Raw genomic sequence first — 14,192 nt, 5'->3', positions numbered from 1 at the left:
TCACCATGCATGGAGCACTGAGCCCGAGCACACAGGCTCACATGAAAAGGGGCATACCACGAGTACTGGCCCTGGTGTCGTTACTCCTCCACCGAGTTCATCACCGAACAGTGCTTAAGAATTAACGAGGCGTCCGGGGTTCACTGGATACGGGGAACTGTTCTGGACAAAAAGGCACATATTATCACCTTTGAAAAAGAGGAAGGGCGCAATGCAAGCAGTACACTTAACCAGCCTCCCGGTCTACCTGCTGTTACCGTGTAACACTCGGGTTGAAACCGGGTCTATGCGTAGGTTATAAAACCTCACAAAGGTATTGGGTGTAGCCCAACCCGCAGCTCTGCATATGTCTGCTAGAGAGGTCCCCTTTGCCAGTGCCCAGGAGGACGCAACACCTCTAGTGGAGTGCGCCCGGACTCCCAAGGGGCACGGCAAGTCCTGAGATTGGTATGCAAGAGAAATGGCATCCACAATCCAATGGGCTAGCCTCTGCTTGGAGACAGCTTTCCCCTTCTGCTGTCCTCCAAAACAGAAAAAGAGCTGCTCCGAGCGTCTAAAGCTCTGGGTGCGGTTCAGATAGATTCACAGGGCATGAACAGGACACAGCAACGACAAGGCCGGGTCTTCCTCCTCTGAAGGGAGCACTTGCAGTTTCACCACCTGGTCCCGAAAAGGAGTGGTGGGAACTTTGGGCACGTAACCGGGCCAGGGTCTCAAGATCACATGAGAGTGTGCCGGCCCGAAATCCAGGCATTCGCTGGTAACAGAGAGCGCCTGCAGGTCCCCCACCCTCTTGATGGAAGTGAATGCCACCAGGAGGGCCATCTTCAGAGACAAAGTACTGAGCTCTGCCTGCTCCAGGGTTCAAAGGGGGCTCTCTGTAGGGAAGGTAGGACCACAGAGAGATCCAAGAGGGAATCAGGCATGGTCTAGGAGGATTCAACCTCCTCGTGCCCTTGAGGAACCTTTTGATCAGGTCGCGCTGTCATGAAGGCCTCCTGTCCAGTGTGTCATGGTAAGCTGCTATGGCAGCCACGTACACTTTCAGGGTAGAGGGAGACAGCCATCTCTCCAGCCCTTCCTGAAGGAAAGACAGCACAGACCTGACGGCACATCTCCGTGGGTCTTCCCCACGGGTAGAACACCAGTTCGCAAAGAGACGCCACTTCAAGGCATAAAGCCACCTCATAGAGGGGGCTCTGGCCTGAGTGATCGTACTTACCACCTAGCGGGTCTTCCGCGTCCCGTCCAGGAGCCAGACGTGGAGATTCCAGAGGTTCGGCCGCGGGTGCTGGAGCTTGCCCTGCCCCTGAGTGAGAAGGTCCTGCCTCAGGGGAATGCGCCAGGGAGGTGCTACTACCAGGAGCATCAGATCCGAGAACCAAGTCCAGTAGGGCCAGTACGGTGCAACGAGCAGGACTTGCTGCTCGTCCTCCCTGACTTTGCACAGAGTCTGTGCAATGAAGCTCACTGGAGGAGACGTATACTTGTGCGGTCCCCGAGGCCAGCTTTGCGCCAAGGCACCCGTGCCAAGGGGAGCCTTGGACAGGGAGTACCAAAGGGGGCAGTGAGAAAACTTTTGGGAGGCAAACAGGTCTACCTCGCCTGATTGACCGGAAAGAATTCCAGCACCTGGCCGTCGCAAGTGCGCTGACCCAGGGAATGAGGAAACTGCTGTTTTTTCGACCATGTGGGTGCCGAGGCCCAGAGGGCACCCGGCGATATAATACTTACCATGTGCTGGCCCAGGAGTGTTGGTGGGGCTGGAGAGTTCACCCATGCCGGACCGGTCAGAGTCAGTCGCCTCATCCCCGGGTTGCCTGTGCCAGGGCCGCCTCGAAGCCCATCCGGGGTTCTTGGGGGCCAGCTGACGGGCAGGTGGAGCCGACTTCCCGCGGGAGGATCTTCTTCTCTGAGGCCGGCATACGGACTCCGATGGTATGGGAGCCAGGGCTGGTACCACAGGGAAACAGCTCTGTCGAGAAGCAGATGGGGTGCGGGACTTCGGAGGCCTGAAGGCGGCCGAGTCGCACCGCGGCAAGATGTGCTTAATCGCCTCGGTCTGCTTCCTCACCGTCAAGAACTGATGGGCTTGGTCGGTCGCACCAGGTGGCTGCACCCTGTGGGCATAAATGCACCGCTATGGTGCGCTTTACCTGGGGGAGCTCGAAATATCCCTTAGCCGCTCCGCCGTCAAGGGTAGTTAGGATAGACGAGCCCGTGAAGCATGTGCGGGCAGAAAAAGGTGCCTTCCACGACTTCATTAGCTCCTCGTGCACTTCCGGGAAGAAAGGCACCAGGGCGGGGCACGGCCGTGAGTCGCGCTCCGAGCCCAGAAACCAATCATCCAGCCGTGAGTGCTCAGGGCAGGGTGGAGGGTTCCACTTCAGCCCGATGTTTGCAGCCGCCCGGGCAAGCATGGCTGCCATCTCAGCATCCGCCTCATCCTGTGCTCTACTGCCCGTGAGCGGGAGCTCAGAAGATTCGTCCGCTTCCGACAGCAGAAACCCACCTTCCGATGCTGCGACTGAAAGCACATCCTCGTTGCGAGCCGCGAACGACACATTAAATCCGCCCTGAGCTCTTCCGGATAGAACGAGTGTGCTGGGGGATGGGAGGTCCGCGGTGGTTGAGCCGGCGAAAATGCTCCCATATCCACATCCAGGTCGCCCGCAGTGCTTGCCGACCCAGCCGGCTGAGCATCAGCCCAGGACGGAGCGGGTTGGGGAGCAGCCGCGGTGGCTCCTTGCTTCATGAAGAAGGAAGTGAGCCGCGACCGCAACGTTCTGATGGGCATGTTCTCGCAATGAGAACATAACCCTTCCACGAAAGCTGCCTCGGCGTGCTGGCACCCCAAGCACTCGAGACAGATTTCATGGCTGTCCAGAGGGTAGAGATAACGGCCACATCCAGTAGCGCAAACGCGAAAGAACATCTTTAAAATGACGCCAAGCTTTGCGTGAGCTCTTTTAGAAGGAAATATACTCTTTTGAATATACTCTTTTACCACTGCCGAAGCACCCAGGGGACGCACAACACTCGACCGTGTGAGGGTGACCGCTGATATGCGCCATAAAATCCAGCAGTGTAAGCGAAAGGTGAGAGGACGAACACAAGCATGCATTCTGCTCCGAAGAAAAAATCTGAATGAGTGGTGCACGCCATCTCCTTTTATACGCGTATGTCCGGGGGCGGAGAGTGGCATGCAAATTCCACTCGCCAATTCTCATTGGCCTTTTCTATTTTAAGCAAAGGTGATTGGGGCTCTCAAGATCGAACCCCTAGTGTCACTACATCGACACAACGTCAAGTGAGTGACAGACAGGGAACTGAGTACACGTGATGTAACATGAGTCTTGAAAATCAGATGTTGTTTTGAGCGATCATGAACACTTTCAGCTTCACTCCCTTCAATATGCTCACTCGCGGTGTCAATCAAACATGCGCGCTCTCCAGGTGCTCTCAATATCTCATCATCAATCACTCATCTCAGCGCTATTCAGTGAGGATCCCAATTTAAATCAGATTAATGTTGGTCACATTACCACTAATCACAGCAATTACATTTTAACCATAACGGCACCGCATATTCACGCATTTGCTTAATAATTAGTGATTTGTGTTACAACAAGATGCCAAAGACAGTAAACAAATCATAGATATGAATGATTTCTCACTGGAGCAGTTTTAGAGCTTGTAATGGATATGTTTTTCTTATTTTTGGACGTATCTCTGCTCTGTGTGAGATGCTCTCCTGGTTTTTGGTTGCCAGTTTGTCACAATGACTTTTTGATATTGGCAACAGAACTATTACTAACTGTTTTCAATACAAATAAATGTTAGCAATTCACAATTAATGTAATTTTAATGTCATTTTGTTAACACTTAATAAAAAGGATTAATTTCTTTAACATTAGTTAACGTTTTTTACATATCATGAACAAACAATGAACAGTATATTTTTACAGCATTTATTAATCATAATGTTAGTTAATAAAATTACAATTGTTCATTGTTAGTTCATAGTGCATTAATGTTAACTAATACAACTTTTGGGGTCCTGGATATCTCAGCAAGTAAAGAAGCTGACTACCACACCTGGTGGTAGTTCAAATCCAGGGCATGCTGAGTGACTCCAGACAGGCTTCCTAAGCAACCAATTGGCCCGGTTGCTAGGGTGGGTAGAGTCGCTTTGGGTTAACCTCGTCGTGGTCGCTATAATGTGGTTCTCGCTCTCGGTGGGGCACGTGGTGAGATGTGCGTGGATGCCGCAGAGAACAGTGTGAAGCCTCCATACGTGCTAGGTCTCCGCGATAACGCGCTCAACAAGCCACGTGATAAAATGCCGGATTGACTGTCACAAACACGGAGGCAACTGAGATTCATCCTCTGCCACCCTGATTGAGGCGATTCACTACGCCACCACAACTACCTAGAGCGCATTGGGAATTGGGCATGCCAAATCAGGGAGAAAATTGGAGGAAAAAAAAAAGGAAAAAAATACTAATACAACTTTTGATTTAAACATTATATTAGGATATATTGTAACTAACATTAAGTTCATTAGTTCATGTTAACTACAGTAATGTTGGTAAATAATAGGGATGTGCAAGACTAGTCGACTAAACAGTTCTGATGCTGCTAGCTGAGCAGCATCATATACAGGTGCATCTCAATAAATTAGAATGTCGTGGAAAAGTTCATTTATTTCAGTAATTCAACTCAAATTGTGAAACTCGTGTATTAAATAAATTCAATGCACACAGACTGAAGTAGTTTAAGTCTTTGGTTCTTTTAATTGTGATGATTTTGGCTCACATTTAACAAAAACCCACCAATTCACTATCTCAAAAAATTAGAATATGGTGACATGCCAATCAGCTAATCAACTCAAAACACCTGCAAAGGTTTCCTGAGCCTTCAAAATGGTCTCTCAGTTTGGTTCACTAGGCTACACAATCATGGGGAAGACTGCTGATCTGACAGTTGTCCAGAAGACAATCATTGACACCCTTCACAAGGAGGGTAAGCCACAAACATTCATTGCCAAAGAAGCTGGCTGTTCACAGAGTGCTGTATCCAAGCATGTTAACAGAAAGTTGAGTGGAAGGAAAAAGTGTGGAAGAAAAAGATGCACAACCAACCGAGAGAACCGCAGCCTTATGAGGATTGTCAAGCAAAATCGATTCAAGAATTTGGGTGAACTTCACAAGGAATGGACTGAGGCTGGGGTCAAGGCATCAAGAGCCACCACACACAGACGTGTCAAGGAATTTGGCTACAGTTGTCGTATTCCTCTTGTTAAGCCACTCCTGAACCACAGACAACTTCAGAGGCGTCTTACCTGGGCTAAGGAGAAGAAGAACTGGACTGTTGCCCAGTGGTCCAAAGTCCTCTTTTCAGATGAGAGCAAGTTTTGTATTTCATTTGGAAACCAAGGTCCTAGAGTCTGGAGGAAGGGTGGAGAAGCTCATAGCCCAAGTTGCTTGAAGTCCAGTGTTAAGTTTCCACAGTCTGTGATGATTTGGGGTGCAATGTCATCTGCTGGTGTTGGTCCATTGTGTTCTTTGAAAACCAAAGTCACTGCACTCGTTTACCAAGAAATTTTGGAGCACTTCATGCTTCCTTCTGCTGACCAGCTTTTTAAAGATGCTGATTTCATTTTCCAGCAGGATTTGGCACCTGCCCACACTGCCAAAAGCACCAAAAGTTGGTTAAATGACCATGGTGTTGGTGTGCTTGACTGGCCAGCAAACTCACCACACCTGAACCCCATAGAGAATCTATGGGGTATTGTCAAGAGGAAAATGAGAAACAAGAGACCAAAAAATGCAGATGAGCTGAAGGCCACTGTCAAAGAAATCTGGGCTTCCATACCACCTCAGCAGTGCCACAAACTGATCACCTCCATGCCACGCCGAATTGAGGCAGTAATTAAAGCAAAAGGAGCCCCTACCAAGTATTGAGTACATATACAGTAAATGAACATACTTTCCAGAAGGCCAACAATTCACAAAAAATGTTTTTTTTATTGGTCTTATGATGTATTCTAATTTTTTGAGATAGTGAATTGGTGGGTTTTTGTTAAATGTGAGCCAAAATCATCACAATTAAAAGAACCAAAGACTTAAACTACTTCAGTCTGTGTGCACTGAATTTATTTAATACACGAGTTTCACAATTTGAGTTGAATTACTGAAATAAATGAACTTTTCCACAACATTCTAATTTATTGAGATGCACCTGTATTTCCCCCATTAAACTGATCAACATTTTTACAAATTTCCTTTTGGCTTTATATTTTTACAGAGGCTGCACTTAATTTACTGTCATATTAATGTTACATATTTTAAATAGAATTAATAATACAAATATTATTTTAAAAAGAGGATAACTGGAGCAGATACAAAGTTTCATTTCACCTCAGGCTGCGCGTGCTTCTTCCCTCTCTCACTTGCGGCGCGCGCAGGAAAATATCCTCTCGCTAGACAAGCAAACTCAGCAAAGTAGCTGTGAAATCACCTCGGCTGTAGTATGAAATCGGATTTCCAAACATTTGAAAGTCCCAATGGATGTTTTCACATTTGAGTCTTCTTTACATCTGTGCATGCTTGTATGTCATTTTTCTGCTGTGCAGGCTTTTTCAAGCGCATGATAGCCACCTCAGGTGATTCAAGTCCCGTCTTTCACCGGACCATGTCGACATGTTAATTTTACTCATCAAAAAAAATTATGCTTTTGAGGAAGTAGCTTAGAAAATGACTGTTTATTTTCAACGAGGTGCCGACTGCTTAACAGGTTATCTTTTCATTCTGTGTGCACGTCATGTTTAGAATGCATTAGGTTTATTGTAGGCTACATCACAGACCTATTTTTTCTATCCTATAGCTCCTTTTTTTAATTTTTATTTTACATCGTAATTGTTATTGGTTAACGTTCTTTACTGAACAACTGTCATATTAGATCAATGCATAAATGTCATAATAGATGGCTAATGCATGACTGCACGTTGTGAAATACACCCAACTTTTCAGCACATTTTTTTCTTTCTCATAGATTTGGCTTAGTCTACATGTTAATTATTTTCAACAATGTCGAGACTGTTTTAATATGTTAAGTAACTTTTACGTGGTGAATTCCAGTAGACCAGGCTGGGTTGCATTATTGGCCCTGCACTATTCATTCAATTGTTTTCAGTAAATATGTCTGTTAAATATTCGCTAACGTTGATTCAGTGAACGCGTGTCATGTTTTATATTTAATGTACAACGATCATAATACAAGGTGAGCACATCGCAGATAAATTCCCCTTTTCAGTGCAATTAAGCTTCGGATTTGGAATAGATTAAGTATTTAAAATGGGTGGCATAAAAAATGTTTTTGACTGTTTTCTGAAGGTTGGTTTCTTTTTAGACTAGTCGACTAGTCGACTTCAAAATTTCCATTTAAACGTCAGTGAAATTAGCTGTTCAGAACATCCCTATTAAATAATGTTAACAAATGGAACCTGTTACCGTAATTTTACTGTGTGGGGCATAAACATATAACTGCAGCATATAACTTACAAAAGTGTAGCAAAGGGCACTTTAAGAAAAAATCGGTCTTAGTGTTAAAAATCGGAGATCGGTATCTGCCTCAAATTTCCTGCTCGGTGCAGCACTAACATAAGTAATTAATTAATTATGTGATGAGGTTGCACTACAGTCATCCATTGTTAAACCGTATTGTGGGTTCTTCTCTTCTTTCTATTTATTCTGCCATTGCAATGTGAAGAACACAACAGACACTAATGTCTTGCAGTCTTGTCACCCGAACAATGAACAATATTCTATGAACTATTCTATTGGAATACATTTGGAATATCTCATCTCTTTTCTCAGATCCCCACTTTCTTGCATCTCTCCTCTGTTCTCTAATCACTTATGTGGCTCGCGTGACACTCACGTGAAACCAGATGATGTAATACACTCACCAAGCACTTTATTAGGAACACCTGTACACCTACATATTCATGCAATTATCCAATCAGCCAATTGTGTTGCAGCAGTGCAATGCATAAAATCATGCAGATATGGGTCAGGAGTTTCAGTTAATGTTCACATAAGCCTACAGAATAGGGAAAGAATTTGAGCTGAGTGATTTAGACCGTGGCATGATTGTTGGTGCCAGACGGGCTGGTTTTAGTATTTTTGTAACTGTTGATCTCCTGGGATTTTCTAGAGTTTACTCAGAATGGTGCCAAATACAAAAAACATCCAGTGATGCGGACGGAAATGGCTTGTTGATGAGAGAGGTCAATGGAGAATGGCCAGACTGGTTCGAGCTGACAGAAAGGCTACGGTAACTCAGATAACCCCTCAATTGTAGTGAGCAGAATAGCTTCTCAGAATGCACAACAAATCAAACCTTGAGGCAGATGGGCTATAACAGCAGAAGACCACGTTGTGTACTATATTAGGACCACTGTGTTACTAATAAAGTGCTCAGTGAGGGTATGTAAGTAGTGTTTTCAATTTTGCGTGGGTAACTTTGATTGGATCTCTGTCCGATCACAGTGGAGACGCATTTGACTGCAATTTATGCAACTGTTTAGTGACTTTAACCTTCTCTCTCTTTTTGTGTGTATGTAAATGTAGGCTGGATTTGAGCTGGTGTCAGTAGATGGAGAGTCCCTTCAAGGTGTCACACATCAGCATGCAGTGGACGCCATTCGGAGGGCTTTCAGCAACAAGGCCAAAGACCCCATGGAGTTCATCGTCAAAGTTCCCAAGAACCCGAAGGTCTGACTGAAAGCAGACTGAAACCGAGAGATGTGTTCAGATGTTATTGCTCTAATGCTGCTGGGTATAAACGAGGGCACATGCCCAGAAGAAAAATAATGCCATCATGCAGTGGGGTGAGATACAAACTCCTGAGCAAAATGTAAAAAAAAATGGGGCTTCCACAGAGTGCTACTGGCCATTCACAGATGCTGACATTTGTACCTTCCTCAGTTGAGAGGTACAGTATTTGTCTGGTATTTGTGGAATCTATTCCTTTACATTCTTTACATGAGATTTGACGAAACAGTCATTCATTTTCATTTAGAACATTATAGGATCAGAAACACTGTCTAAACATGAGGTACTGTGAGTTTCTATTTTTAGTTCTGGTTTAAACCTCAGCCAGCGAGATAATAGGCACACTGGCATGACATGCTGGTAATCTGTCATAACACCACACATCCTGGAAATAGTTACATGAGGGACCTCTCCACATTCATGCCTGAAAGAGATTAAACAAGGCCACGTTATGGATTTAGATCCAGATCAGGTCTTTTAATATATATATTTTTTAACTCATGGTTTGGTATAGTGAATGTCTAGGGGATTATTACAAATTGTGGTTGATCTCACTGCAGATCCCTATCTTACTCTACATCCTGTGCTCTAAGTGAATATTTAATTTTGCAACAAACCTGTATGCATACACACTTAGCATTTTTGTATTTGTGCCTTAAACCCGCACAAAAGGACAGTGCAATTGAAAACTATACTTTGTGATCATTGTAGGATCAGTGTTATATACTGAACTTTTTCTGAGAGACTATGTAAGCATCTAAAAAAAGCATGTAAAAAGCATCTGGTCTGCATCTTTTTTATTACAAAAGGCATTGTGTGATATGCCTTTCAGTTAAATATGCATGAGTTACATATTACCATTTTCCATTCCACAGATCTTTCAGACAGTAATTCTGGCCTTGAATGATAATTCACACATTGTTATTAACTGTAGGACTTCATAACACATTTCTAAGTTTCAAAATATCCAATGTCAATAACAATGGTTGAAAGTTTTTTGTGGGGAAAGGCATTTTTATGAGGAAATGCATGAGAAGCCTAGCAAGTGTAATACACTCTGATTAAATGTGAAGTTTGAAACTAGCTGCACCAAACGGAATTACAATCAGTTGGTTTGATTGGCATGACTGAGACGGACATTAACCACTGATGTGAGTTTAGGGACTACCTGTGCAATGAGTGAATGACATAAGTGTTAAAAACTTGTTTGAAAAAAAAAAAGTCATTATTTTTGCAGTTCATTGATATGGCCACATATGGTTCTACAGGATTGCTTGTTGATAGTTAAAATTGTTGGTAAAACTAAAAGACACCATGCTCAACATGAGATGACTTATTTTCTTTAATTAAAAACACATTTTTACAAGAAATGTACAGCATGAAAATATACATACATGACTAAAAACACTATAGATTGACAAAGAAAGCATACACAAGCACATACATAAGGGGAAAACAAGATTAAATGTTAATTTGCTTTGGTCTATTCACAGTGGTTACAACTCCAAAATAGATCATTTGTGTGTGTAAAAACAAATATATTGAATATGTCAATAATATTACAATATGAGGAATATTTACATGTATATTTGCATCGAGGGTATGACTGACTGATAACAGGAGGGATTGAGTACTGTCCAAGGGAGAGTGCTCTTTTTGTAGACCCATAACAAGTCTGTGCTATAAATGTGAGATATGACCAAAAGCAGTACCAGACCAGGGCTGCATTTTCTAAAAGCGTTGCAAGCTTAAGATGATCGTAGAGACCATCGGCGGCAATGGCTTCTACGATCTGCTAGGCTTACGATGCTTTTGGGATATATATATGTATATATATACACTGTATATATAAGGGAAGCACTAAATATAGAATGTGTGAACGTTCTGTGTTTTCGTTGAATTGGAAAGTTAAACAAAAATGTTTGTGAGGGGTCTTGAAAAGTTATAACACATTTTCTTTGGTTGAGGTGGTTAAATTGTGATTTAGTGTTGCCCATTATATACTGTATATATTTTTTGCCATTTCATCTATCTTTCCTAATGTCAAAGAAATCACACATTGGACCAAGCTGTCCAGAACGTTGCACTGTTGTCAGGCAATGTTCAGGGCACCTTTCTTCAAAAGGCTATACAATCGTCATTGGTAATGATGTTCTGTATTGTCAACAGGCAAGTTAAATACCAGTGCTGAAGATGCAATAATATGAAAATATGAAAGCTCTTACTGTTGTAACTACTGTCAGATTTCCCCATGAACTGCTGATGGCAAATGATCCTTCTGGATAACAGTGTGAGAAATATGCAATACAGATAAGTTACCTGTGTTACCACAAAATAGCTTGAGGTGCTATATATAAAAATATACATAATATACAGTTAATTCTTCCTCTTTTTTGTTTTAAAGAATCTGTTTTGTAAAAACAAAAAAGTTTACATAAGCTGCTTTTCCACCATCGGGCGGAATGGTTCTGAGCCTAGTGAAGAACGGATCCAGTAGCATTTCCACTTGAGCACAGTTTCGCACCGCACGATTGTAAACCGTTCTTGGGCCGGATAGCTTACCGTGCTGGTGGAATGGCTTTAGTATGTGGTGACTCACAATGGTCAATTTGCCAACGGCAAGTTAATTAATTTGTACCTCTCACGCAGTCACTATCTGATGTGTTTGTTACATACATTGAAGCACCACAATGGAAAAAGAAACCGTGACCATGCCAACTGGCCCGGATCAGAACGGTTTCGCAACTGGAAACGTTCAGCCCTATGGTGAAAAAGCGGCTACAGTGTATATATCCCTTTTTATTTATTTTTTTACAAAAAGACCACAAATATTTGATTAGTATTCTTCAAATTGTAGGCAAATCTAAAATGATATAATATCTATGCATTCATTAACTATGTCATAACTGAGCAGAATTGCCCCACCCACTATGGGTGGAGAAACCACTGATTAAAACACAGCCCAAAGTAACCTGTGTGATGCCATAACTTGGCTGTCTGTCTGGCAACAGAAATGCTATGGTATCATGCACACATGCAATTCACTCTGTAAAGTGTGCATGGCAATACTTAAAAGATCACTAGGAAAGAAAAAATATATTTTGACTCAATATTTCTAGTTATATTTGCTAATATAATCTAATTATAAAAATAACACCTCTACATGAGTGATTAGTATCAAATGTAGTTTTAGCAGTGAGGCTGTGAGATTTCTTGCTGCATAGTGCTGTAAATGACTGAGAAGAAATGGCACAATTTTACTGAACACTCTAAACACCAGCATAAAAACTAGATCATCAAGAATCAATGCAACAAAACTGCCATTTCAGTGATCAAATATTTGATGCAAGTATTTCCCATTAGTTTTAGTGCTAGTACAACAGGGGAGCCAAGCAATGTGCTCTGTCCTTTGTGATATGAGAGCATGCAGATTCTGCATGAATCCATGAAACTCTTAGCTGACATGCTGTATCTCTCATCAGTTTTCCAATCTCATTAACATTTCAGTATGTTTCTTTGCTGGGACAGTCATATGGGTTTCTGATCGTGCACACGTTATTAAAATGAAGTAATGAAAAGTTGTAATAAAGGGGTTTGTCTGCAGATCGCACATAGGGGTTCGTCACTGGTGACATCGATGAACCACTGTTCAGAGTCATTGTACATTCAATTGAAACCACTCACAGGTTTCCGAGGCAGTGTAAGGAAGGGATCATAAAGATCGTCTAAATATCGCTTCCATATTTTATTTGCCTCTGCTGACACCACAACAATAACTTGCCTTGTGTGAAGTACACTATATGGCCAAAAGTATGTTGACACTTAAACACCACACCTATATGTGCTTCTTGGGCTTTTAATTTCAAAACCATTGGCATTAATAGGGAGATGGTCCTCCTTAACAGCTCCCACTCTTCTGGGAAGGCTTACGTTTGGAACATGACTTGCAGATGTTGGAATATGGCTACAGGGATTTGCTCCTATTCAGAAATGCACATCAGTGAGGTGAGGCACTGATTTTGGAGGATTTCAACATCCAATTCATCCCAAAGGTGTTCAGTGGGGATTAGGTCTGGGCTTTGTGTAGACCAGTCCAGTTCTTCTACACCAGACCCAGAAGACAAATTCTTCATGGACCCATGATTTGTGCACAGGGGCATTGTCATGCTGGAACAAAAAAAGGACTCTCTCCAAACTGTTACCACAAAGTTGGAGGCACACAATTCTCTACAATATCATTGTACGCCATAGTATTAAGGTTTGTCTGGAATTTGGGGGCCGAAACCGTTAATTAGAAAGGGGTGTCCACAAACTGTTGGCCATGTAGTGCATTTCTGAAATAGTGTAAAGACGCATGCCACATTGTATTGCTGTGATGACTGGTGCTCCTCACACAACCACAGTGGAGGAAATTTTGGGACGAATCAAAGGGGTTGATTGCAGAGAGTGAGATGTGGCCTATATTTCTGTGGCAGTGATCTCCTCAAAGTGGATCTCGTTGCTTCGCATGTCAAACTCCTCCATGTCCCTGTTCTCTAGCTCCAGACTAAGCTCCCTCATCACACGCTCTAGGTCACGGTTTCGCCGGTACATCTGGATGTAGTTCTGTTGCAGCTGCTTCTGGTAACGGATTACCTTGTCTTTCTCCTCCTGCCACACCCTGCGCTCATCCTCAAAAGCCTCTAGCTGGTCCTCGCTCCGCCTCCTCTCGTACATCAACTCCGCTCGCATTCGCTCCACCTGCTGACGGAGACCATGAAGCACGCTCTGTCGTTGCACCTTCGCTTCATCGCTTTCATACGCAAGATGTTCTTTGCTGCTGCTGTCCCAGAAAGCAGGGCTGATCCCGTGAACAATCCCCGCACGGCTTTGAGGCAGGGGCAAGCTCATGCATTGGCCTTTAGAAGGTGGAGCTTGGGATGTGGGCACTGCCATGGCCTCTTTGAGACGAAGGGACTCTTCCTCCAAACGGCCCAACTTCTCTCGCAGGAGTTCTGCTTCACTCTTACGACGCTGCAGCTCATTTTCACAAACCTCTAGTTCTAGTGTGCGGGTACGGGCAGTGACATGAGCTTCTTGCGAATAAGCCTGGCTGGCTTGCAGTTCAGAGCGACCCTCTCTCAGCTGGGCCTTCAAAGCAACAATCTCACTGGCTTTCTGACCAAGATCTGCCTGTATATCCTTCAGCTGCTGCTTCAACAGAGAGATCTCACCTGACTTTTGACATACCTGTAACAGACACACAGACGTGAGTTAATAACTAATACATGCTCATTTACACTCACAGCCTCAAGAGCTCTACATGTTCACCTGCTTTTGGTCCAAAGACTTTCATAACATCCCTGAAGTCTC

At 43.7% G+C, this 14,192-nt stretch overlaps 2 protein-coding genes across 3 annotated transcripts in view; one reads left to right on the top strand and one right to left on the bottom strand.

Moving 5' to 3' along the window:
• Positions 1–9,611, top strand: part of LOC127412474 (PDZ domain-containing protein 7-like) — a 60,278-nt gene extending 50,667 nt beyond the window's left edge. The window contains 1 exon segment of the mRNA XM_051648865.1: positions 8,637–9,611. Within this exon segment, the coding sequence (XP_051504825.1) occupies positions 8,637–8,786 (150 nt within the window). The 3' untranslated portion in view covers positions 8,787–9,611.
• A 553-nt stretch (positions 9,612–10,164) lies between these two features.
• Positions 10,165–14,192, bottom strand: part of LOC127412478 (leucine zipper putative tumor suppressor 2 homolog) — a 112,272-nt gene continuing 108,244 nt past the window's right edge. For both annotated transcript variants that reach the window (XM_051648870.1, XM_051648869.1), the window contains one exon: positions 10,165–14,069. In XM_051648870.1, the coding sequence (XP_051504830.1) occupies positions 13,299–14,069 (771 nt within the window). In that variant the 3' untranslated portion in view covers positions 10,165–13,298. The remainder of the gene's footprint in view (positions 14,070–14,192) is intronic.

This window comes from Myxocyprinus asiaticus, chromosome 21, assembly GCF_019703515.2.
Source record: "Myxocyprinus asiaticus isolate MX2 ecotype Aquarium Trade chromosome 21, UBuf_Myxa_2, whole genome shotgun sequence".
Lineage (NCBI taxonomy): Eukaryota > Metazoa > Chordata > Actinopteri > Cypriniformes > Catostomidae > Myxocyprinus > Myxocyprinus asiaticus.
This window is presented reverse-complemented; position numbering and strand designations above follow the sequence as displayed.